Source organism: Cygnus atratus, chromosome 11 (assembly GCF_013377495.2).
Source record: "Cygnus atratus isolate AKBS03 ecotype Queensland, Australia chromosome 11, CAtr_DNAZoo_HiC_assembly, whole genome shotgun sequence".
Classification (NCBI taxonomy): domain Eukaryota; kingdom Metazoa; phylum Chordata; class Aves; order Anseriformes; family Anatidae; genus Cygnus; species Cygnus atratus.
This window is the reverse complement of record NC_066372.1, coordinates 19,559,789-19,586,441: the sequence shown is the minus strand read 5'-3', so window position 1 is coordinate 19,586,441 and position 26,653 is coordinate 19,559,789. Positions and strand designations below refer to the sequence as shown.

At 40.0% G+C, this 26,653-nt stretch overlaps 1 protein-coding gene across 2 annotated transcripts in view; it reads left to right on the top strand.

Annotated features, from left to right (window-relative positions):
* MEGF11 (multiple EGF like domains 11) overlaps positions 1 to 26,653 on the top strand; it is a 190,783-nt gene that overhangs the window by 18,515 nt on the left and 145,615 nt on the right. For both annotated transcript variants that reach the window (XM_035554619.1, XM_035554618.1), the window contains exon 2: positions 419 to 511. In XM_035554619.1, coding sequence (XP_035410512.1) covers positions 419 to 511 — 93 coding nt within the window. The remainder of the gene's footprint in view (positions 1 to 418; positions 512 to 26,653) is intronic.

The window sequence follows — 26,653 nt, the reverse complement described above, 5'->3', positions numbered from 1 at the left end:
TTCTTTTCCTTGAGCTAATTTTTCCAAATTTGTTTTGGATCTTTGGAGCTCCATTTTCTTCTATGAATAGCAGCAACTTGAATGCAAGAGAAGAAGCTAGTATTCTGTAATTATAATAATCACAAGTGTCAGTTTGTTAAAAATTTTATTATGAAGCAAAACTGCTAACCAAAGTAATTTCTGGTGTTAAAGTTTTTCATTACAAAGAGCTGAACTGACAAATAAGTTTATCGCTGTCAACAGACCTATATTTTATTTTGGTCACTTAGTATTAATTAAATCTTGCAAGTAATTATTTTTTGTTTGTTTTCTTTGTTTAATATTTTAAACAAAATATTGCTCTGTAAAGCATAGTTTAGCGTATGTTTACCAACTGCTTAATATATTTACAATGCTGTTAATTGTTTCTTCTTAACAGCACTCTGCACAGAGGAGTGTGTGCATGGAAGATGCGTTTCTCCTGACACTTGTCATTGTGAACCAGGATGGGGAGGTACTGATTGCTCCAGTGGTGAGTAAAGATTACAAAAATCAAGTAAAGTTATATGCTGCTATTAAAAAAAGTTCTGAAACAAAGCAGTGTCCTTAGAACTTGGATGCTTGAAATGGAAAATCAGACTTGTCTGTTTGTTATTTTGCAGTTATTCAATTGTGATATTACCCTATGCTACAATAACGACTTTCCCTCTTTTGCTTGTTCTTATAAAGAAATGTTAAATGCAGTGAAGGATGCTCTTAATTCTTTCTGTCCTGTTACTGGAATACCGATGTAGATATTATAGCTCCATTATTAAATTTTTCTCTTTTCTTTACTGTCATCTTTTCTTCATCTTTACTATGTCACATTCTTCATTAAGTGTTGTATGGAGTACTTGGAGTACTTGGAAAGTACACTTTCTAGACAGAATACTTGTCCTCTTGAAGCCAGTGAGAGTTTTACGAAACATTGACTCTTCATAGAGCTCAGTTCTTCCTTCTGACTTGAAACCCGCATCCTGAATTACCGATACTGCAGAAGTTGGGAAAATAGTAGAGGTGGGAGTTCTGCACCTTTTACTAGGAAATAAATTCACACTTGAAGCTTTCAGTTCCTTCAGCTAGAGAAGCTGTATATGTCAAAGTCTCTTAATTGGTAAAGATAAGTTGATGTGATTAGTTCATGCTAGAGTGAAACAGCAAGTGTTCTTTGCGGTATAAACATCAAAGAGGTTATGGAATAGAGGCCCAGTCCATTATTGACATAAGATAAATAAGCTTGTTAAATGAAGTCTATTTGGGCATCAGGTGAGTAAATAAAGCTGCATATAGACAGATCCTGTGAATAATTTACTGAGCGACTGTTTTGTTTTGCTTTTAGTTCCTCCCTTTCTCCCACATTGATTGGGATCTTAAAAACGAGGCATTATTATCAGGCAGAGAGATAACAGAAAAAGGATCTATAAAGGGCAACATCAGAAGAGAGTAGGAGTTAAATTTGACTAGGGTGAACACAGAGGCTAAAATCAATGGGACAGACTTTGGTGTGGTTACTCATGTTCTGTCTGCAGCTTTGCTGGTATCTCCCAACTTAGAGCAGAAAAGGCAATTGGGGTAGGAAGGAGGACAGAAAGAAAGGCCATTCTTTGGAGTTGGAAGCAAACTTTTGGGATAACCTCATGTGTAGACAAGGGAAAACACTGAGCAGCACAACATGCTGAATAGTAATCTAGAACATTTTTTTTCAGGAAAAATAGTACTTTCAGTTGTAAAATAGTCTAGAATCTCAGATAATCATTTTATCCTTTGATTATTTTTGGCAATAGATATGTTCAACCTAACAGCCAGTGAGTATTTATACAGTGCATGTGTACTTGGAGAAGTTCAAAAATGAGAAAATAATAAAAACCTTGTGATAACATGGGTGTACACACATATGCATTTGTACATGCATCCACACAGAGAGTAACAAGTATTCCATTCTTTGTAATCATGAAGAGGAAAGGATAAGATGTCAAAGCACAGATGGGCCTCGTGAACTAAAAGTACCCAGCGACTCTTACTAAACTGCACTAATCTTGCAAGATAAAAAGAAAAAGCAGGGTTTTCCTATATTGAATATTTAGTTTTTTAAAGTAATTAGGAATATTAAAGCACTGACAATGATTGAGATAGAAACATTATTCATAACTTTTATTTCCGCACTGGGCAGCAATCCAGTATATTTCATTTATGAGGTTTCAGCAGTGGAAAGAGAAGCGTTAGCCAATTCCTAAATTAAATATGCCCTGTTAACTTTTATAAATGATAGCCCAGGATTAGCCTCAAAATTTAAGCTTTCATTTTATTAATATAACTAGTGTGTGCACTGGACTATAGTGCCCATTGTCTTTCATTCCATTTGTTATATGCTGGGCAACATGCATTCTTGTCCTAAGGTCTGATCTGACAAGCACTTACCACTGTCAGGCATAATGCTTATAAGTGTGAATGGCCTCTGAGTTAGTTTTTACTGCAGCTGAGAGAGTAACTCACCTTTATGCTTGATACTAAAAGTTTGGATGACTGGCCTCTTTATTGTTAGGAAACTGTTTGAATTAAAAGGTATAGAACAGTTATCAGCTGAATACAGTACAACTGTTATTCTGAGGGTTTCCAAGAGAGAAGCTGAGGATCTTTGCCTAACTGAGGCTCACCAGGATTTTCAGATACAATGATGATTCATGCCATGAGTCATGCCTTACCGTTATCGATTAATAATGTGGAAAACACTATTCACTTTTACTGGATTATTGTATTACCTGTGCCTACTTTCTTTTTACTTCATGAATATTGGATAGCTATTATGAAGGACACATGTTTGCAGTGACAAATAAGTATGATTCGTTAGATGTTTCTGAATGGCTGTTCCTGTGAGGATGTGCTCCAGATAAGCCGAAGCTGTTGGCTATATGCAACATACCAACTCCCTGTGGGGCTGATGAACTTTGCTATACGGACCTCAGTCTAAGTGATTTTATAAAGTCATAGGCATATTACTTTTATTGTTGGCTATTTGGAACTGTTCTACTGGGAAAGGGATTGCTTGCCAAAACGCTCCCTTTAAATTTCAAAAACCTCAAGGGAGAGGTAATTGTTTTCTGAAAGATCTCTCCTGAAAACAACGTTAAGAAGTGGAGCCTACTTGACATTGGGGGTCATCTGCTGTTTACTTGGGAAAGATTTGGGCACTTTCGCTCTTCTTGAGGAGGTATTTCAATACTCTGCAGACCAGCCATTATAACTTTCTAAAAGTTATATATAACTTTCATTTGGTTTGATGGATGAAATTCAGATATAACCAGAGATCCAATACGAGGTTCAAATGTCACTGCAAAAGCAGAAGTGAGATCCAAATGGTTTTTGTTGTTTTTTGTTTGTTTGTTTTGGTGTGCTTCAAAGACTGCTTATGCCAGGAGAGGGTATGAACTCTGACACTGAACATACATTTCTTACAGAGAGGAAAGTTTTTGGTGTTAAATCCAGTTTCTTAGTGTTGCCGTTCTCCCTTGGCCAGAATATATTCAGTTAAATATTTTGAATAGTTATAGCTACAACCTGTAGCCATACAAACAATTTAAACATTTTCTCAAACTTTGTTTCGTGCTTTCATAAAACTCAGCCTTTGAGACAACGATCACAAAACTTGCCATTTTGTGCAGCTTCCCAGTGAGTGATCATGCTACATGTTAGAGTTCATCTGTTGTCAAGGTTAAAATCAGTTCAGATGAATTGCTAAACAATTATAAAAAAAACCCTGTGCCATATTCAGCTCTGCATGCCTCTATACCTGTGTTTTACTGCATGCTGTTGTGCATCTGTTGATGCCCGCAGGCCTAGCCTTGATTTCATGCTATAAAGCTGCAATATATTAAGGCTTGATTACCATAACAATAAAAAGAGAAGTAATGAGGTATTAACTAAAGAAGCTCTTGAATGAAATGTTTTTCAAGGTTTTAATGATACTAAAAAATTAAAGGAAAAGTCTTTAAAGAAACACATACCTTTTCCCTTCCCTTTCAACTTTTTTTTTAATCATGCCCATTATGTCCATGCAATCTGCAGTGTTTTGTTGTTCTTTTTTTAATACAAAGGAAAATGGCAAATGCTCCATGTGAACTTACCTGCTCACCTGTCCAATTATTTCAAAGCAATTAACTTCAAACAGTATGATATACTGGCTTGAAGTTCTGGTAGGAATATAATTGACTGTTGGTGGTTACCTGGCCTTTTCTGGGTCTTGATAATAACCATCTGTATTTGCAAGCCATTAGGCCCCAATCCAGCAAAGCACTTAAACATATCCTTAAGTTGACACATGAGCAGGACTTTTCATCTACTTTAAATTAAGCAGGTGTTTAAGGATGTTGCTGAGTCAGTTTTGAAGAAACAGCTACAAAGACCTTAGTGAAATCTAAGGGAAGAGTCTCATTGAATCTATCAGGCTCACAGAGAATAAGGTTGTCTCTCTATCAAAATGCTAAAACTCATCAGGCAACATTATTGAAGGCCATTTTTACTCTAAAGAGCATTCTTCATTGTGGGGAAGATCACAAGTATCTTTCTGGTTAGAAGGGGATTCACAGAACAGGAATTCTACACCTTATTCTGCAACAGGTAGAAAAAGGGAAGTTCAGAGCAAGAGCCCTGAATTGAAAGCAAGAACCTTCCAAAATTGTGTTTGAGAAATTTTGAAGTAAACAAACACAGAGGTTGTAAGGAAAAGCTAAAGTGGTTTTCAAAACGTTTGCTTTGCTATTAGTTTTAGCAGAAAATGCAGTATTTGTCCAAAGTGTAATTAAATGGATGTTGGCATAGTAATGCCGAACCATCCTTCTTCATGCTATGTCACCTGGGGGAGAGAGGATATCATATTGCTGTGTGGCACAGGGTGATCAGTATCGTACACATATGGATAACAGCTTTCTTTGGAAAGGGTGTTTGGTACAAATGGTCATTAAGAGCATGAACCTATTTCATCTTTATCTCTTTGTCAAAAATAGCCAAGGTCATAACAACAGAAAAGTATAACATAGCAGCAAGATCACATTTAAGGGTATAGCCCTGGAGCAGCTGGAGTGCTTCAGTTCTGAGACTTGTGATGAATGAGAAGTGCAGATACTGTGCTAAATCTGAAGGGGGGTTGCTTGACAAGCTATGAAAGCAACAGTAGGCATCTCAGGAGAAAAATGGAGTATTTTAAAGCAGGTCTGTGGCATTTTTCAGGTTTGATTTTGGCTTCCACGTTCTCAAAATGCTTTGAACTGTTTCTGAAGAAGAAATGAAGTTCAAAGGAATGACCGTGATGTGTGACTTTTGAATACAGGGTCAAACAAAATTCAGCCTAATATCAAGGACTTATCTGCTGGAATCATTAGTTCATTTTTTGTCCTCAGCTTTTCAGGATAGGGGGGCTGACTGGGAAGCCAGCCTGGAAAGAGGTGTAGGGGTACAGGACCTCAGATATTCTGAACTCTTAGTGAACCACTGCTTAAATTCAGGGCCTGTCCCTGAAGGACAGCTGTCCACGTTTCTTGGTTGAGAATTTGTCTATGCTGTGGGATTGTTTCACAAGGACTGTTGTATCGACTTGCCAAATGAGGTGACAGAACCAGGTGCATTGGTGCTGTTTCCACTAAAGCCCTTGAATTTCATTTGTCACTCCAAACACCAAGTTTAGGTACAGTTTAGGTACACGTCTGTTTATAGTTGTGAGACTCTAAATTTGGATTCAGGCTTAGCTGATGCTTCAGCTGAAACAGAATTCCATATCCATAGCACATGGTCTTTAATGTTTTAATACATTTCTCATTTAAGCCAAGCTCAAACTGCAGCATAATTTTGATATGATTTGCAGACTCAGTGACAACTGTGTCATGCAAAGAGATGCACATGTAAAAAAAACTCTGGTGAGTGCTCATACGAAGATCTTTATGGAGCATTTATAGAGTGGAATTGATTTCTGTCTTTTTTTCAGTCCTAAGCATGTATTCTTGCTTAAAAATCCCAGTCCCTTCAACCACTGCTGAACTGGTGTTATCAAGTAAACAGCTGGTGCTTAATTTTTGCCTCCACTGGATGTTGGGCCCACGCACTTGGGCTCGTGGTGCATGTGTGCAGCAGTCTCCGGAGCAGCCCATCTTCCTGGGCGCAGCCTACGCAGGACAGCCTGTAAGCAGGGAATGGAAATGTAAACACAAGCTGCTGTTCAGCGCAGGCAGCAGCACAGCAGCATGTCCCGTATACATTTTTACACAGATAATTTGGCTGCATTAAACTGGACTGATCTATCCTTTTTCGTTTGTTGGTAATGTTTTTTCTCGTGTTGAAGCTGTTAATATTACTACTCAAGTGTTTGTGGTGGTTCTTCCTCCCTCTGTTAGAGATATAATGGTATAGCCTAAACTTTTACGAGTTAGCTGCTTTGGAAGTACTATACGCTTGTGGAAAGGTGTGAGAGTCATATTTGCCTTGGCTTTTCCTTGGACTGAGCTAAAACCAACAGTTGATTCTAGAAAAGAAAAGGTAGATTCAAGATCTACTTTGGAAAGAAATTGCTTTGTACACCTCTGCTATGTGATTCATTGATGATGAAGAGATCAGTTGCCTGTTGTCCTAAGGCTTGTATAAAGTGAGTAAAAAACAGAAATTCAGCACCCTGTGTCCTTTTACTTTTCACCTTCATCTTCATCTTCACTGTCACAGGGTGGGAAAGGACTTCCTTCCCTAAATCAGCTGGTTGTGTCTGAGGCCCACACAGCAACAGATCATTTTCCCCCAACAGTTCCAGCCCTCCTTTGAGATTGCCTGTTTTGAATGATTTTGAACGTTTGATTGAGCTGACCTGACTCTGTTTCAGTCCCTGGAGTTCTCTCTTCCAGTGCACAGTGTTGCTCTGAAGACTTGATCTAGCCATGTACTTCATGCATATGAATAGTCCTTTTAAAGTCAGTAATGAACATCTAATGTTATTGACGTTAGATAAGTGCTTAAGTCATTATCTGAATGGGAACTTAAGAGATGAGGGGGAAAATCAGGTTGATGAGGGCCTCGTTTAGGGACCAGAGTTACTGAGTGTCATCCAGGCTTATCAATGGTGGGTATTTCTGTCAATGAACTAAAACCAAAGTCAGTTTTGCAATATAAAGAGAAACCCAAATTTAATTCCATTCCAGAGTTAATTCCTGCAGAGCAGAGCACAATCCACAGGTCAGTGATCTGAACATACTCCTTCATTCTAGACAGAGCTGATGTTTTGACCTACCATGTAGGTGAGTACCAGAGGGTAGAGATGTGATAAGAAAATAATTTAGGTATGTAGTGTAACAGGGTTCCAGCTGTATAATAATGTTTTTAAATGTAAAATGTTACTAGAATAATTCTACACAATTATATGTAATTATTACGATATTACCACAATCATCTCCTGTGTTAAAGCATCTGTTTTTTTCTGGGTTTGGCTGCTTTGGTTAAAGAGATGAGCCATAATGAGTTACATGCTGGAGGTAATATTCACAGAGAGTTCAGATGATCTGCTAAAGCCGTGCTTCCCGTTTGTACCTACAGTGGTAGCTGCTGAGGCTGCTGCATGCTAAGGGCTTGTCTTCTAAGCTGGCATGAGGTAGCAACACCACTTTGTAATCTTTCTCTTGATGTAGTCTTTCTATATGCACAGGCTTGCTATCTAAGTTGCTGTAAAGGAACGGGCTGTGTGGAGCCAGGCTGGGGCTGGTGGGATTTGGGTGGTTGGCTGCAGTGGTCAGCAGACATGCTTGCATTGATCTGCCCCTTGAGTGCTTACCTGGGAATAGAAGACTTACAGAAATGGGCCATTCCTCATCTAGGTAAACAATACACTGAAAATTACATACGGTATATGATTAATAACCACACTTCTGTAATTGCAATTTTGATATACATTGATTCAGGGTATATAGTGGGCAAACAGGAGGCAAGAGGCCAGGTTTAAGATGTAATGGCTCTCTGTGTACGTCACCTTGCATTTACCTGCTCTCCAGCCTCTGACGAGCTGTATGCGATCAGGATGGAAATTCTGCATTCCGTGTGACTGCATTAGTAGGCAGTGGTATATGCCTTGTACCCCTGGAGCATCAGGCTGCTGGCTCTGAACTCAGCGCTGAGATCGTGCTGAAAACCAAAGCTGAGGGAGGCTATGGGCAAACCTTCTGGTATAAAAACTTACTTATTGCCTCTCACTAGGGCAGCATGTCTGGGACTGATGGCCTCAAAAGGGAGCATGTAAGACATTTAGATTTCCGAGAACAGAGGTGTGTCTGTGACTCTTGGGAGCAGACAGGGTTCTGGGTTGAAGTTACGCACCAGAGCAAGGCAATCATGTTGGTGAGGTGTTTGTAACTGAGGGTACAGAGCAGAGCTGAGCCCCGAGGGACTTTGAGCACATCTACTGTGCCTGGAAGTGAACTTCATAACAGAGCTATTCTCTTTTCTAAGACACGACCTGATGGTTGACTAAAACTTTACACTTCAAGGATAATTTTCACTAAATGAAACTATGGTTGCCAGTACTGACTGGGCTGAATGCATTCCTGCACACATTTCGTGGTTACGCAAGGGGGAATTTGGCTCACATACATACATCTTTTCTCATCTGTTTAACTGGTGAGAGCTGTGGAGACTTCATAGAAAGGCAGCATATGTGTGATGAGTTGTTAGTTTTATTAATTTGACTGAGGTTTTTCCTACTTTAGACAGGGTAATAGCTATAAAAGAAAGAACACACTAAAATATCCTTTTTAATGAACCGAATTGCTAATGTTAAATTTCATTGCTGGGGCGTCTTGCGATAATGTGGCTTTAAATATGCACTACACAAATGAACAGACTTTAGATCAATTTAAAAGTACCATTGGTATAATTTTATGGCCTGGTCACTAAAGAGCTATCACCTGGAGAAAAGAGGACAATTCCCTCTGCCAAAGTGGAGGCAAAAATCTCAGACTTGGACACCCATTTAAAAGTATTCCCGGGGTTCTTACTTGCTAACAAACAGAAAAACAAGTTGGGAAAGCTTCTAAACCAATTCTCTCTGTGCTTGGCACTGCGAGGTGTTTCAAAGAATGCTTGGAGAGGGCAGAGCTCAGCGCACTGCTCGCTGTCCAGCTCTAAGGTACCAGAAAATCCCCTGGGAGCTGCTTCAGGCAGCTGAAACAGGAGGAGCCTCAGGCCTGCTCTGACTTGTGCTGGGTTTTGAATAGCTGACTGGAAAGATGTGTGATTTGACTGGGAAAGGTCCTACTGCCCCTGTCCCTGTTCTGTGTTCTTAGGGTATTTTCAAAAGATACTGTTCTTCCTAGATAAAATACTACCTTTTGGTTAAGGGTTGAAGTCAAACAGGAAAATGAAAGGTTTCATTCAGAAATAAGACTTGGAGTTTACCTTGGGCTCCCAGCAGGTAAAATTTGCTAGGAAATAGTGGTCATTCATCACCTAGTGTTAGATCCAAGGCTTCTTGCATACGGGGGCAGGAGAGCTGAGGCAGTCAGTAACTTCATTCAAACAGCATCAGTTATTTTGGTGTCAATGAAATGTTTGTATATGAATGAGAGACACTTTGAAGAGCCAAAGCTAGAAACAAATATGCCATTTTACAGATAAAACCTAAGTCAAAATTTTCTTTAGAGTTTCTTTTTACCAAAGCCTTACAATTGCATGCATTTTTCGGAGCTTTTCAGTGCCAAAAGTAGGCCACATTGACCCTACACCACCGTCTGTAAAACGGGAAAGATTCAGGGAGTTTCCTTCTTTCTTTTGTCTATTATTTGTGTTAGTGTATCATATGATGGCTTACTTTTGAAGTGAAATGTTTTCAGAACAAGCTTCTCTGAGAAATCCTGTTCTGCTAAATTTCACGTGTGAAAAACCCTTCTAGACCCCTTAAACAGATACCCTGATACTTATCTGTAGTCCTTATAAAACATTGAAAAAGAGTTTGCCACAGGAGAAGATATCTTGTGTCCCCAGTGAAATGGATGTTTTTTTGAACCAGCTTGTCTCTCTCAGTGATGTGGAGAGAAATAATGAAATGGCAGACGACTTAACAAGTGCATATCTGACTGTAAATCCAGGCTTTGGCAGAACAGAGCCTTCACACCACTGCTCGCAGGTGAGTGTTTTGCTCTCACTGCTAATCTAGCTTTGGCAAGGAATGTAGAGGGCCCTTGGTTGTCTGTAAGGAAAAGCATACAAAATGAGGAAATGTGTTGTGACCAAAGGAAATAAATGAGCAGATGGTGTGCTAGCACCATACCTGCCACTCCAGAGGAGGTTGTTGTAGCACAACCACCACTTACAAACAGAGAGTTCTGAACAGATGCCAGACCCGAGATGAGCAGGGGAGAGGTGATACGCATGGAAGCGTGGAAATAAAAACAGTGCAAAACAAACAAAAAAAAAAGACAAGAAAGACTGAGGCATGACAGAGAAGGAATGTGGGGGGAATAATAGAAAAAATAGCAATGGGTAAGACAACAGCCAAAAGCAGCTGGAGGTAGGAAAGGCTCTCAATGGGCAGATAACTGGACTGGAGAAAATAAACAGCTGAATGCAGAAGTTTTGCAAAATGAACACTGTGCTGCATGTGAGGCACCAAGAATTTCAGAGTTGTGAGCAGACGGTTCACCGGCTCATTCTACCAAGTAGAAATTACAGATTTTGTTGAAGTTAGAAAGTGAGTAGAGGAAGAGGAGAATAGAATGGTAGTGGAAAGGAAGGTACCACAGCCAGGCCAATGATGCTGAAATTTACCACAAATTTGAGAGACCAAAAAGAATGCAAAGATAAAGGGAAGGCAAACTTCTGTGTGCCAAGTATTGCCTTGAACAGGAAGAAGTGAGATGTTGAAGGAATGTCTTTTTATCATGGAAAAAAAATTAGTAAATTGAGAAAGAGTCTAACGCTTGCAAACAAGTGGTAATAATCTGACAGAAGAAAGATTTAGAGATGAAGCTCTCTGGTTAAAGTGGCATTTGTCTTTCTGGTACCAGCAAGGAAACCCATTAAAAGTGTTTATGAAGGGATGTAAACATCTTTCTATAGTAGTCATTGGCACAATAGCTTCGATAAACATTGTTTAATGTTTAAACAAGATATATTGAAGTGGGATGCTGGAACTTATAGTGCATTCAACTGCCAAAACTGCCTTTTCTTGGCCTAGAAGAGTAGTGCAAGCAAAAAAAAGTGCAGTTTGCAACTGTAAGTTTTTATTTTTTTACTGACAAAATTGTTAGGGGAAATACCAGAAAATTTGCAAATTAAGGAAAACTTCCACAGTCATAAATTCCCTTGTATTGCTGCACTCATGAAAATATTTCACACCTGCAGTCTTAACCCTTCCCTGTACCATTTGAACATCTTGAATGTGCAGTCTATAGCAAGCATATCCTCCAGTCGTTTCTTTACAGCTCAGAAAGACTTGCTTCAGTACAGAAAAACTGCAGGATTTTATTTATTAAACATACCTGTATTAACGCAGCAGAATATCTGAAAGTCATGGATTGAATATGAGGGTTCGAAAGGCCAGAATCTCGTTCAGGAAAGCATGGTGAATGCCATTTGTCAGGAGAGATGGGAAGAGACCCAAGTGTCACAGTCTTGGGTGTCACTCTCTTTGTAATGGCAAAAGCTCTAGAAATATGAACAGTGACCTACAAGATGTGTAGAATCGTATCATAACAATGCTCGTTGAGTTTCTGGGTCATGAAGTGAGATAAAATGAGACCAGCTGCAACAGAGACATCCTTAAAGAACTATAGGGACTGAAGAAAGGCCCAAAATGGAAAGTGTGTGGGACAGGTTCCCATCCACAATTACTTTGTAAAATTAAGTTTCAGCCACTTTGCTAGCTTTGGTGTGCATTGTGCAAGATGGATTTCGGCCCCTTTAGAAACACCAGTAAATGTCAGATAGAAATGTGTGTATTATTACTGAGAATGTTTTATATCAGGAAAACCTTTGTGGACATCATCCAGAAAGAAGAGAGATAAAACACTCATTCTTTGATCCTAGAGGTGGTCAGTCAACAAAAAAGTCTCTGCAGTTCATTATTTTCAGCTAGGGTATATAACCCTGTCCAGAATACATAAAAATACGTATGTCAAATGCAGTGAAAATTCAAATTGAATGAAACTAGCTACCAAAATTCAAGTTTTAACAGAAACAGCTAAAACATGAAACAATGAACATCTATGGTAGTAACAGAGGTAAGGGTTTCTTAGCTTTTCCAATATCTGCTTAAACTTCACCTTTATGAACCCTTTGTACTGAGCTGCAGTGTTCTAATTATGTAGCTGTATCAGTAAATTATGAAAATTGATTGTGGTGGAGTTTTTAGCCAAGGAGCAAAGTCTGATAGCCTGCTTGACTTACTTAGATTGCAGTGATAATTTCCTAAGTAAAAATCAAGGCCTAGAAACCCAGACTGCAGAAGGAGGCAGGTATGCAGAAAAACAAGAGGCTTTACACAGAAGGTGTTTTTCCTTAAAAAAGCCTGTTTCCTTAAAATACTGTTTTTCCTTAGGGATTGCAAAGTTTGCTGCTGGGGGGGAGGAGTTAGGGAGTCATGACTTTGTTTCATCATTTACCTTAGCCTACTAGTGCTTCACAATTATATAGGTAACTAGTTTATTGGGGAATACAAGTAAGAAAATGCATGAATTTCTGGAAATCTTAGATGCATCTTCGAGGACAAATTCCAGCCACTGAAAGATGGTTCCGATTCCAGTTTGGGGATACTGGTAAAGGGTGATAACTCTTCCTTCTAGATTTGGTGGGGCTATGTTACATTTCGTTTATGAGTCCCAGCACAGAGCCTACAGAGTTTGTTTTCAGCCTCAGGTGAAGAATTGCTTTAGTCACAGCTTACTGTGACTACACAGTGTTTGGGAAAAAGGTCTTGCTATTTAGGCTATACATAGCAGCTGATGGCAGCAGCCCAGTTCCCGGTTTCTTAGGGACCACCGTTCTGTCAGATTGGTAAGACAGTCTTATTATCCTTTGTCCTCAGCAGCTGGGTCCCAGTCCTCTTCAGAGTGCTTAGATTCACAGCTTACTGAGATCACTGAAATACAAGAAGTTCCATTTAAGCATTAAAAAACCCACAACCTTTTACTGTAAGAGTGGTCAAATACTGGAACAGGTTGCTCAGAGAGATTGCAGAGTGTGTCCTTGGAGATATTCAAAATTCAGCTGGACACAGACATTGGCAAGCTGCTCCCACTTATCCTGCTTTGGGTAGGGGTTTGGACTAGGTGATCTCCAGGGGTCCTTTCCTCCTCAACTATTCTACTATTCTGTGATTCTATGAATTATTTTATTCCTGTAACTTTAGTGATCTCTGAATTAGAGCAGAGGGCTTATTGAATTGCTAGTTATGATAGAAAACATAGAATATGTAAGCAGCAGGTATTCCGCAGCAGAGTATTCTAAAAGCCAATGGGAATCCTCTGCATATAAGAGTTGAACTTCATTACAGAGAGCCTATCCAAAGAATTATGTGGTTATTCTCAGTCTGAAATCCAGAAATGCCATGGAAATTCTCTTGACAGGTATAAATGGTGAGCCTCGCCTCCTTTGTGTGGCATAGTAGAGTTTCTACGTGAAAACTGCTAAAGAAGAAATAGGTGTTCTCGTTAAATTAATAAAACCAAATGTTGTGTGTGTTCTTAGTGACTGTATGTTTTCTATCTAGCAGAAAGAAATGACGTTAATTAATTACTTCGACATACAGTCATGTGTTGCAGTCTGTATTATACATGTCCAGATGTTGGGTTGTTCTTCCAGGATGCAATGTGTTTGAATGTGTTAGGAGGTGCACTTTTTCTTTGTGTATGACTATGACAAATTGAGGCACAGCCAAGCTGCTAACTTGCTTGAAGGCATCTTTCACGCTTCATCCATTATATGAGTGATAGATGGTATTAAACCACTTCTTCTTTGTTGTGAGGAAAAACACGTTGCGGATAATGGAAAGGAAATCATCAACACTAATATTTGTCCCGACTTTGTTTTGTATCTGCAAGATCAATAGGGCTTTTTTTTTGTTCCCTTTTTGTTCTCTTTCGCTTCATTTGCTCCATTGTTGTAAAGGACATGTTGCTTCTTGGGAGAGCATTTGATCACATTTTGATCACAATTTTATTAGTATAGAACTATGCAAGTGGAATTATTCTGGACTCATATGCTATAAATGACAACTGAAACTCAGCCTTTGTCAGAAGTTTAAACCCGATATTTAATATTTCTGGGTTGTTTGTTGATAGTAGCTACCACTGTTCTCATCAGAAACATCTTCTAGTCCAATTACAGAAGGAGACTCAGGTAACCTTCATTTGTGCCTGTCATTTCTCCTGCACTGAACAATTCAACCAATTCTGACAGGTTGGTAAAGAGTTCAGTGTTACCAAGTTCCCGTAAGTTTTATGAAAAGTATTGCCCAGATAGAGCAGGGAGACACAAGTGTGTTCCACAATAAAGATAAAGTTTGTAGATTGATCTCAAAATTATTTCTTCTGCTTGATGTGTCATACTACCATTCAAGATACTTATCCAGGCCAGCCAAGCACACAGGGTACACAGGTATTCAGAACCAGGAAAAGCTTTTCTGTTGTCTTTTGCTTTTTGGGGTTAGAGGGCATAGGAAGGATCTGGTAAAACTGAGCCAGTGTGGCAAGGGAGACGTGGAGAAGAGGAACTAGAGAATTAGAGATACTGGAAAGATATGAAATTATAGGTAGTACTGTATGGATTGAGATGGTATTGTGATAAGGGGAGAGGAGGGAAACAGAACACAGACCATTTAAACTGAATTTTAAACCTGAGTTCTGTTTCTCAGGACCCTTGTAAATTGTATTTCTTCTGTGGTTTTGAAATCCCAATAACATGATTATGTGGTTTTGCTTTTCCTCCAGTCGGAGGAAATAAGCACGCAGAGTCAAGATGGGAACCATCGGCTCAAATTACAGAGATTTACAGTTTTCAAAATGTCCCTGTTTCCTTCCTCTGACAAATTTGTTTTGTTATGTCACTGACCAATGATACCAAGATCATTGATTCTCTCTTGGTGCATAAGCCAGCCTAATATTCAGATAGTACTATCAGAAATTTGTCACCCTGTATGCTTATATTTATACCAAATTTATGCCATTTAATTCAGGACTAAACAGAGCTCTGAATGGAAGTAGGAATTTTGAACTAACCCAAATGTTTCTCAATTTCAAATGTTTTTTCAAGTTGAAGAGCAGAGAAGAAAAAAATCTGATTTTTAATGTCCATTACTTTTTATTTGAGAAGTCACAAAAATAAATTATTTCTAACCCAATAACAAGACTGCATTTTGAGAAGATACTCCTAGTTGTTGTTTAACCAGACATTTCTTCAAATTAGGATGAAGGATGGCTTCACTCCTAGTTTGAAGTTAAAACTTGCCACTCAATGCTTTGATGAAGGTAGAAGTCCAAATTCTACCTTTTCTGCAAGTCTTTAACACATCCAATAAGACTAGCAGTGTAAAATGTTAAATAGAAATTACAAAGCTTTATGTCAGAGCTGGGTACCAGTCTTGATCAAGAGATGTTCTGACTCTGTCAGTACCATTTTCCATGATGCTTCCTGTGTTTGTTGCACAACACTGAATTTCCACGTTTCTTTCCTGAAACTGAATACTATCTTTAATCAAATAAGCACAGTGATCAGCGCAGGTACATTAGTCATGCATCTTGTATATAAGATTGAGAGTTTCATAACATTCAAGAAAAATAAAATTACAGTAAGTTAGGTTAAAAATCCCATTTTCTTCATCATTGAGGATTTCTTCCTGTACTTCCATTAAAAGGGGATTCAGGAGGGACACATGTTTCAAGTACTCCATGTGGAAGATGGCACCTTTTTCGGAACTGCTTTGTTTATGGAAGTTCGTACACTGAACACTATCAGTGATGCCCAGTCCTCCGTGAGGAGAGTTATAAAGGCCCTGTAGCACTTACTTCTCACTGAAGAGCTCAAAATGGAACTCAGGTGCAGCTCCTAAGTGAGATTTCAGTAGTTAATTGATGTGGTGTGGGCTCTCTGCACAGACTGAACTTTACTTTCCTCGTATACTGCACATAGAAAGCATTTTCATTACCAGCCAGCGACTCTGTGACTGATTAGCTTCTGTTTACCTCCCTCTCAGTGTCTTCCTCTAGAGCCATGCATTTTCCTGGTTTCAATACAGTAATGGAAATTAAATGTCAAACTAGTCTCTGTTTTTTTCAGAAGAGACAGACTTGAAAAACAGAAACATGACCAGAAGAAATCTTTAAAATTTTATCATGGCCCAGTCCTCATATCTGGCAGCTGGTCCTGTCTGTTCAGTGGCTGTGTGTAATTGCTTTTTAAGTAAGTGAACAGACTGGCCTCTGTTGCAGGATTGTTTGGTTTACTGTAATTAGGTAAATTAATCAGTACATTAACTTCCTAATGCAGAGCACATTCTGAAATGAATTGCAGATATTCACTATTTTGATAAGATTTGAAGAACAAAAACCTGGATGCCAGGTCAGCATCACAAGGCCACTAGAGTTCTGTAAACACGCAAAAGCTTTTATACTCCAGAAACAAACGTATACTACAGAGAAAGTTACGCTGGGGCTATTTTTTTCTTTTTAAGAGAAAGAAACAGATTTGTTTGATTTAATTGTTCCACTTTCATCTAGCAATGTAAACATCAGTGCAATAACTGGATGCTAAAATAGTGTCTAGCCTTGGCCTAACCTGTTAATGAAATTTCATTTCAAAACCATGAAGCAAAGGGCTTCCCCCTGTCCTTTGTCTGTTTGCAGTGTTCCCGCTGACATCACCCACACAATCCCAGAGATTGATCTTCCATATATTTGGGATTGTCTCATGTGATGCACAGGGGCAACTTGTGTGGCAGCTGGGAGATGGTGCTGCCAGACTTCTCAAGGTCCAAAGTCTCTTACCAGAACACTTTATATGCAGCCCCCTGTTGTTAACAAAGGGACATCCGACAGTTATCGGTAAATATAGAATGGCACGTTAAATGAGACTTTCTGGTTTCTCCTGTCTAATCCACTCTTTTATGTCAGCTTTCAACACAAGGATCCTCTGGACACATTAAACACGAACCAGTCCCTTTGTTTTAGTAGCTGAGTGCAGCCCTGTATCTCATTAAAGAAACTAAGTCACAATGAACAATGTCACATTTCTACAATTTTTTAGTTTCTCAAATAAACACAGGCCAGAGAGCAGGCTAAGTTTTTTCCTGAGTAACTCATTGGAAAGGGAACTGGGTTTTAGGGTCAGACATGGTTAGTATCACCAGTTTTCAAAACACCCTGGTCAGGACACACTGCTACCACAGCAGGCTGAGGCCAAGAGGTGATCCTTGGTGCAAGACCCAGGCTCCAACTGCCTTTTATCCGCTTGGTACTGTCTTTCTATCTCTTATCTTTTCCCTTACATCCCATTTTTCTCTCCCTTTCTTTTTTTATCAATCCTTTTTCTTTACTTCCCTCCTTTATTGCCCTTTACACCACCTAACTCTTGGGTGGAAAAAGAGCGAGACCCTTGCTTGTGCCCCCGGTCTGCCTCCCAGGAAGGCAGAGGCCACAGGCTTCTCTGCTCAGAGGCCTCCTGAGCTCCCAGCTCTGCATGGCGAGCTGCCTTCCTGATTACACTGTCCACTGAGCAGGGGGTAAAGTGGGTTTCAAGGAGCTGCCTACTGTTTTACCAACAGTAAGATGTTGCAGCAGAGCCATTAAATGGTTCTCAAGCACAGCAGTGCAGGATTTTAGTGCCTCAAGTTCTCTAGAGTGCTCTGGTGCTTCTTAGATAGCCCAGAGTTTGCAACGGTGTTTTATATCATAGGATTCATTTAATGTATTTCAAAATGACATCCTGATTTTTCAGGATATGTACACAAATACCAACTATTCAGTGTGGTTACTTTCTTAGCTGAGTCAGTATTTAAGGAGAAATTGCCAAGTGTGCCACCAGTGTCACAGTGCGGTCTGCCTTTCAGATTGTGGATCTGCATATCATGTGAGGGAAAACAGTGATGGGCAATCAGAAGCACTTATTTAATGTAATTTGTCTTACATGAATTCCATGTTTGCAAAGGATGCCAGGCTGACACTCCAGGGGACTTGAGTAATGTATTTCTATATTTGAACTTCAGTGGTGGGGGAGGAGGAGGGAAGAAGGAGAGATGTGTAATGATTCATGAGATGTTTTTCAAAATTTAGTGAAACACAAGAGAAGTTGTATTCACTTTAGTTCTAGTAATGGGCATAGGACTGTTTCTGCAAAATCTGTGACTGTTGCTGAAAGGCAGCCGAGTCACCACCTGAGCCTGCTTTCCAATAGCTTTTCAGTACAGGTGTCCCTGCTCCAAAAGCCTAATTAGAATGAACAGAGTCTCCATTTCTTTAGCAATTGAACCCAAACCAATCCCATATGCTGGCAGGTTTTGAGAACAGGTGGGCATGATTAGGTTTCTGACTCTGACCATATACTGCACTGAGTCTCCTGGCACATGGCACCTACCTAGTGCCTTTTGTTTGCTTATGATCATTAAAAAGTAACTAGTGACATTAGTTCTCCTGATTGTAGTGTACTGACTATTCAAAAACAAGATGGATGTTGGTGAAAAGTTTTGATTTAGCTCCCAGTAAAGCTGTTTACATTGCGTGTCAGAGATCAAAATATGCATGGACAGGTCTCTTTGTCTGCTGTGTGTACAGTAAGTTCATGCCTTGAGGAAAAAGAGACTGTAGCTTCTGCAACTGATTTGGGATAACTCTCAGGGGTGTGGAGGGCTCGCTCCCCACTGCCATTTCAGGCCACAACTACTTCATAAATCACAACAGTTCTCAAGCAGTTCTGACCATTTCTTTAGCTGAGTGAAGGCTTGCATCAATCCAAGAGTGCAGCACACGTTGGTACGTGGATGGGGAGCTCCAGGAAGCAGCCTGCATCAGAACAGCACCATGCAATGGTTCACCTGATCCATTACCTTTAGTGCCGTCCCAAAAATCCTAAACAGATAGTGGTCCCAGGTTGAAATTTCTAGAATTGCTGAGGGGCACTACTTAAATTGTCATTGCGAAGCTGCCTGTGATGGTTAGGCTGTGCCTACTAACCTCACTTCGTTATGTAAGTCAAATGCTAGCTGCCATGGCACCTTCACTCTGGTAGAATTGAGTACCCAGACACCCAAACCTAGCCAAAATGAGCTCATTAGCCATTGCTTGAGAGAAAGTGAGTATGCAAATATTCTTTCTAGTTGCAGGGAGTTGAATTATTTGTATGCAACGTAATTTTTTATGCACCCTTTTGTTCAGCAATTAATATTTAACAGCCTCAAATAAAACTGTCAAACAATATGTTCTTTGCAGTACAAGATTAAAATATCTACCAATCCTTCATATCCTATTATAATAAAACATTAGAAGGGCTAACATGAATGGTGGATTAATTTGGTTATATTAATATAAAGATGAGATTGAATAATTTCCTTTCTTTTATTTCAGGTAAGGGTTTGGTGGTGTTTTGTTTTTTTTTCCTTTTTTTTTTTTTCCTGTTGTTTAGTTTTGTTTGGTTTTGTGAGTATGTGCAAGAGAAATGAAAGAAAATGTGAGTGTGTGGGGACATGAATGATTTTAAGGTATCCATGCAGTGGCATTTCACTTATACCCATTTGTAGGCTGCCTGGAAATTTGTCTCAACTTAATTCTCTAGTTATAAGCAATTTGCAACTTGAGCAATAATCTTCATAACCTTTGCTACAGTTGTGTCCTTGATGTAATAGGGAAGGTAACGCATTAGTAGTCACATGCTGAGCTCTGGCTGTACCTGAGATTTAATGATATTTAACTCTGGACCTAATTTCAGCTTACAAGTGATTACATGCTGTCCTCTGGGACATTGCTGCAAAGAATTTCCAAATAAGTTGCAAAATAGTGACGAATTAACTTGTAGTCTTGTCAAAATCAATTATCTTACATGACAGCTCAACTACACTTTTCTATTTGCTGCACTGCAGCATGCTAAACATCAGCCAAAGCATAAACACAAAGTCCTTGTGTGTCAAAACTCGGCAGCAGATTGATCTTGTATTTTGCGTGCATGCAGCTCTCCCATAGGCTTACTGGAAATGCTCTGCTTACATTCACAAAAAGCAAATCCTCTTTCCTGCCATGTTTATAAACTGGTGCGCTTTGCGGTCATACAAATTTGATATAATGTGATCAAAACATAATTCTGGATCTTGTCCTCAGTCGATCAAAGTTAAACCTCCTTTCAGATTGGTTCTGCTAAGGCAGTGCCAGGGAAGACCCTCAGCCAGGTGGGAGCTTGGAGGGTGAGAGCTGCCCTTTGGCAAGCACTGGGCATGTGCCTGTCAGGGGGGTAAAATCCCTCATTTTAATCCCACATCCACCCGGTATGGTAGAGCTGTACTGGGAAATTTAGAGTCACGTTTCCCAGCCTGGAAAGCCCAACATAGTTGAGCTGCACCCAAGGATTTGATCAGTCTGTTCTGGCTATGGGTATGTGATGCGGCACGGAGCTGTTGTTGGAGGTCCCAGTCACGCTTAGGAAGGCAAGACTTCTTCAGTTCTTACTTGGTTCATATTTTTAAAGGTTTCATCACATGCTGCGTGCAAAGAGACATTGCCTGTGACAGCATAAGCTGTTGTACAACATTCTGTAATTATATGATTATAAAATACACAGAGCTACTCTATTGTAGTTTATATATAAAACCAGTTAAGCTGACAGGGTAGCATTATGCTGCAGGGTTATGATCGACTTAAGAGAAATAAAAGATAATAAAGATACATCAACATCTGTTTAGGTCAAAATCACTGTGGGAAAGACTGCTAAAAGTTTCTGGTGGTGTAGTGCTAGGAATCTGCTTTGCAGGTTTAGCGCTTGACTTGGCTATATGTTAGAGGCATGTCAAATGTTACTACGGAGAGAAATACTTCTAGGACTTGTATCGTTTCCAAGTTTTAATTTCTCTGATATATTTTGGAGAACATGTGTTACTGAAATAGTAGATACTCCTGCCAACAGATTACTGAACCAGGGAAATACTATTTCAGATGTAGCATTTGTAGATAATGAAGATAGAATAAATGACCCAGTCATAGCAAATAACTTCAGACTGAATAATAACCATTTGGTTCATTTAAATCCAAGGCAAGTAAAAAGAAAAAAAACCCGCATATCTATAAAACAAACTTTCAAAACTGAGAGAATTCAGTTGAAGATTACTTAGGCCTGGAACACTCAGGAAATTTAGTATGATAGATGTCCCAAAGTCCAGGTTGTACAAAAACTCTCAGGAATCAGCAACTTAAGCTTACGAGGCAGAAAACTGTAGCCAGAGATGCTAGAACCAAGTTCATATCAGTTATCAAAGGAAAAGATGGTAGAGAGATCTGTAAGGAATACAAAAAGGAACTGAATAGCTGACAAAACCGTCTTAGAAGTCAGGATATGTTAGGGATAAAGTGAGATTTGCCAAAAGTCAAGCTGAGTTATGTCTAGCGGAGGCTATTAAAATAAATAGGAAAAGATTCTTCAGCTGTGCAGGTAAAGGGAGAAAAGAGAAAGATGGGAGAGTCATGCTTTGGTGCAAATGGAGTAAGACACTGGTGTCACCAAACTAGACAGATCATTTTTCCAGTTTTCTATAAGAATGATGAATGTGGGGTCAAAGCGAGGGTGAGTAATGGGTTTAGAAATAACCACAACTGAGGCTTGAAAAAAATTTGAAGACATTAGTATGCTCACGTAAGGGAAACCAGATAATCTGCCAGCAGTGTTCTAAAACAAAAGCATATGAAATCCAACCTGATAGTGAGGATTTGTTAATAAATCTTGCCAAGGTGAAAAGGGTACTTGTCAGAGTCCAATATATACTAACCAGGTACTTGCAAATATTCTACACATGCAGGGCTTATTGCCTTATATAAAATTTACTTATTTTAAGTTATATGAAGTTACATAGCGTTTTGATTTGAGAGAGTGACAAATTTTAGTGTACAAATTACACCTATCAGAGTGTAGCAATAGCACTGTACACTTGAATCACAATACCAGCATGAATTTTGTTCCTGGTCTCTGTAACATTTTCACCATCTCGATGCTGGGAAGGAATATGCAGGTTGAGACAAGATCAAGCCCGGTGCTCTCTTCAAAGTTCTTTTTCTGTTGTTCAGTTTTATACTCCGTGTTGGGTTAAGCCATGTATTCACTCCCCATTTTGGTCTAGCTAACTTAGATAAATATATATTTACATTCTTTTGATTAACTCAGGGACAAGCAGTTAAACAGCTGGTTGGTCAGCAAGCTGATGTAGCAGGTCGATCTAGCACAAAGGCTACTCTCCGATTCCCTTTCTGTTCAGAGAATTTCAGCCTCCCTTTTAATAGCTGTGGTCAGCCACACAGTCTTCCCTCAGCCTCGGGGACACATAGCATTTGCCTGTCTTTTCAGAGTCTTCTTCCACTGTAGGAGTTCATTCACTGGTAAGAGCATTATGTGCTCGAAGAAAAGCAAACATAGTAGCTACATTTAAAAGGGTGGAAAAGTAATGCATGTAGCTAGAGGCCTGTTTTCCCTATCTCAATAATACAAACATTATAGAATACATTTTGAAGAAAATAAGAGAATTAAAAGCCTCTGTAAAACTCCCTGTAAATGTTGCCTTGCCATGAATTCTGTAGCTTGTGGTAAGTTAAGAAAATAACTAATGCTCCGTTTATTTAGTGGAAAATCTCAGTGTGAACCACTTAAGATGTACTAGGAACCGGCCACATCATGTGTCCAGTATTTGAGCTACCTCCTACTTGCTGGATACAGTTTGAACTATATGGTCAGAGAAGGTGTTTACGTCTTTTTAGATTATGCACTGTATACCAGAAGAGGAGCTGTGTTCCTCGGTGTTTGGCTCTGTCCCTCCGGTGAACTGCGGCACCCACTTCTGGTGTGGGTGAATGCTCGGCAGCTGATGAACTGCGAATGTCGTCTAGGAAAACACAGGGGAAGGGCAAAGGTGGTGATGCTGGTGAATATGTGTATACAACTGCAGAACGCACAACAGAGCCTTTACTCTTCCTAAGAGGATGTTGCAGAAATGTTAAACGTGCCATTGGCAAAAAGTTTCTGAGAGGAGCTTTGTTCTGATGAAAGCTCCTATTTGGAACTTCACAGCTAGCCGCAGTTGACCTCTGTGGGCAGTTTGGGAGGCTGCAGTTCACAGTGCAGGATGTCCCATTATGAAACCTCCTCCCATGAATGTAAAGATTGTTTTCGCACTGGGTGCATCCAATTCCTCATCTTTTTGACAGTTCCCCAATTCTCTCGATATGCATTGCTGTCAGTCAGCATTTCAGCTTAAAATACTCTCCTGTTGGTCCCTGTTAGATAAGGCAGTTAGTTTCCAGCTGTATGTAAAGACCACTTCTACTGAAAGTAGAAATAAAACTCTTTGTAAAGTTGAATTCTGCTATAAGCATTATACAAAAACCTCACTGTTATTCAAATGTGGTAGCAGTGAGAGGGATGCCCTAGCAAGATCAGGACTGACGTGTGATGACAACTATTTAGATATCTGGGCTGGAGTGAGCCAACAGAAGTTTCTGGGAATGTGTACGTTCAGAACCTGAAAGTTAACATGATACACCTATAGTCACCAAACGGGACCTGCCTTCAGAGCTCATCTCTTGCATCACCGTTCTTGTGGTTTTCAGGCACATTTCATCATTAACAGCTGCTGTTTTGTGCCTTGGAGAGTCTGAAAATTTCATCCATAGAACTCCGTTATGATAACTCCATTTTTAACTCTTAGTTAATAAGAAGGGCAAGAGGGATTAGTTAATAAACTGAGGGGTGAAATCCTAGTCTTGGAAGGCAATGGGAATTTTGGAATTGACTTCAGTGGAGTTAGGAACTTATGCAGAATATTCATTTCCTTTTTCAGGAATACTCATGTCTGCTCTAATGTAAATAAATATTACCATGGAAAGTTATCCAACTGCAATTACTTTGTGCATTACATCCTAAATATCTACTTGTACATGACATTTACTAAAGAAAAACACTTGCAAATTACATGTTTGATTAACATTACATCTTTCACAGTTTAAAAAGGGTATGGTAATTGAAAGCTGCATTACTTAGAAACCATGAACTTTATTTGAGCTCTCTCTATAACTGCAAATCTTCCATTTTTTATTGAATATTTCACTCTGGATTTATGAACATTTATAATAGGTGGAAGGAAAGTCGTCTTAAAGCAAACACCCCAGAACATGAAGGTAATGAATATTTTCTGCTTCGTCACTCAACAAACAAAGGTGGCACATGAAAGGAGAAGCAGGTGGAATGATGGTTCAGGTTTGTGCCTTGTCTGTACCTCGCACAACTGACCATGGTGCTGCAGGCCTCCATGCTGGGAGGGCCTGTGTTCACCACTGATAAATTTTACCTGCAGTACTCACAGACTTGGGGGTACATATTTTTGTATCTACCAAGTGTAAGAACAGACCTTGCCTTTGAAAAGAGACACCCTCCAAAAGAGGTAACAATGATACTCTACCCTTACAATGCTCTTTCACAAGTAGGAAAACAATCTCCTGTGATGTTGCTTTCTTGTGAAACAATGCTTGAAATATTGCTATTTCAACTCTGGTATCCAGATCCAACCCAGGTGCACTCCCAGTGACTTCAGCTCCATTGCTCCCCTCTCAGAATCAGTGTTGGTTTCTCTAGGTGCTGTTAGAGGAACTGCCTCTGTGTGAAACTGAAAGGAGACTCTTGTCACATGCAGTACATTTTGAATTAGAGGCTAGCTTCTCAGTTTCAGGAGTGAACATGCAGGGAGTACAACAGTGTTCCTGTTGGAATTTGTGCTCTCTTCCAGTTTCTCTATGAAAACCAACTCCAGAGTTTTATGGGCAGTTACAGGGCAGTTCCTGTTAGGCTTGGTGGGAACTGCAGGCCCCAGCTTGTTTGGAAGGCAGGTGACTGACTGTTCTGTTTGGGGAGACAGGGTTAGCATGAAAATGAACATGATGAATGCTGCCTCTAAACGTGAATAAATCTTACCCGTGCTCTTTTGTTGCCTTCTCATGATGCATGTATGATATAAATTCTCAAAATCTATTTTTGTGCTATTGCCAGCAACCTAGAAGGTGAGTAAATAAGAATTATGGCAGCCATAATGGCATCACTTATGAGGAAATAAAAGAAAAGACAAACACATCCTTACAGTACTTATAAATCTATTATAAACTGTGGTCTGTGGTCTAAGCTTTGCTACAACATTCCTATGTTAATCTCCATTGCAGTGTGTGGTTGATACAGTAAACAAAATTTACTGTACATTAAAACTGTGAACTGATTATTCTTTCTAAGGATTCGAATCAATTCTTGTATGTGTGTGTATATATATAAACCTCCAAGAGCTTTTGAATATGTGATGGTCTTGTAGAGATGAGATTTGTAAAGTCAGTTGGCTGTTAATTTGAAATTGTTATTCATCTATAATTGCAGCCGGTTGTTTAGAAATGTTCTCTCACAGCAGGCGATGCAAGGGCCACGTTCCAACATCAGTTACATATTGCACCTTGGGACTGATGTTGAAGAAACAATTACTGCACTGATGTGCACCTGATGGCAATAGCAATTGCATGTCTTGCTCGAGGCATGATGTGGTTCGAAAATTAGAGTAACACATTGGATGGTCATAGACCAAGTTATTTGCTTATGAGTTAAATGTCCTGTCACTGGGTGATTTTGTTTGGGGCCCCTCACTACAAGAAGGACATGGAGGCCCTGGAACATGTCCAGAGAAGGGCTACGAAGCTGGCGAAGGGCCTGGGACACAAGTCCTGTGAGGAGTGGCTGAGGGAACCGGGGGTGTTTGGTCTAGGGAAGAGGAGGCTCAGGGCAGTCCTTATTGCTCTCTGCAACTGCCTGAAAGGAAGGTGTGGGGAGCTGGGGGTCAGCCTCTTCTCACAGGTAACCAGTGATAGGACTGAGGGAATGGCCCCGAGCTGTGCCAGGGGAGGTTCAGGTTGGAAATGAGGAGACATTTCTTCTCAGAAAGAGCAGTCAGGCATTGGGACGGGTTGCCCAGGGAGGTGGTGGTGTCATCGTCCCTGGGGGTGTTCAAGGAACAGTTGGACGTGGTGCTTGGGGACATGGGGTAGTGGGTGACGTTGGTGGTAGGGGGATGGTTGGACCAGATGACCTTGGAGGGCTTTTCCAACCCTAAGGATTCTGTGATCTGTAACATGAAGTCCAGCTGCTGCTGAGGGATTTGACCCATCTAATCCAGTCCGTTGCTTTGGGAAGTGTAATTCTTTGCCAGCCCTCTCAGTGAGAGAATTGGACAGTGATTTGATGGCCCTGGTAGGTCCCTTTTTACCCATTCACTTTGAGCTGCCCTATGCCTCCTCCCTGCAGCTCGAGCTTTGGGGATTTGCCTTCTACCCCTGCCCTCGGCAGACAGCACGGTCCTGGAATGTCACTCCAGGAAAGATCTGAGAAGAAGACAAAACTGAATGGGAACAACGGAGTTTTGTGA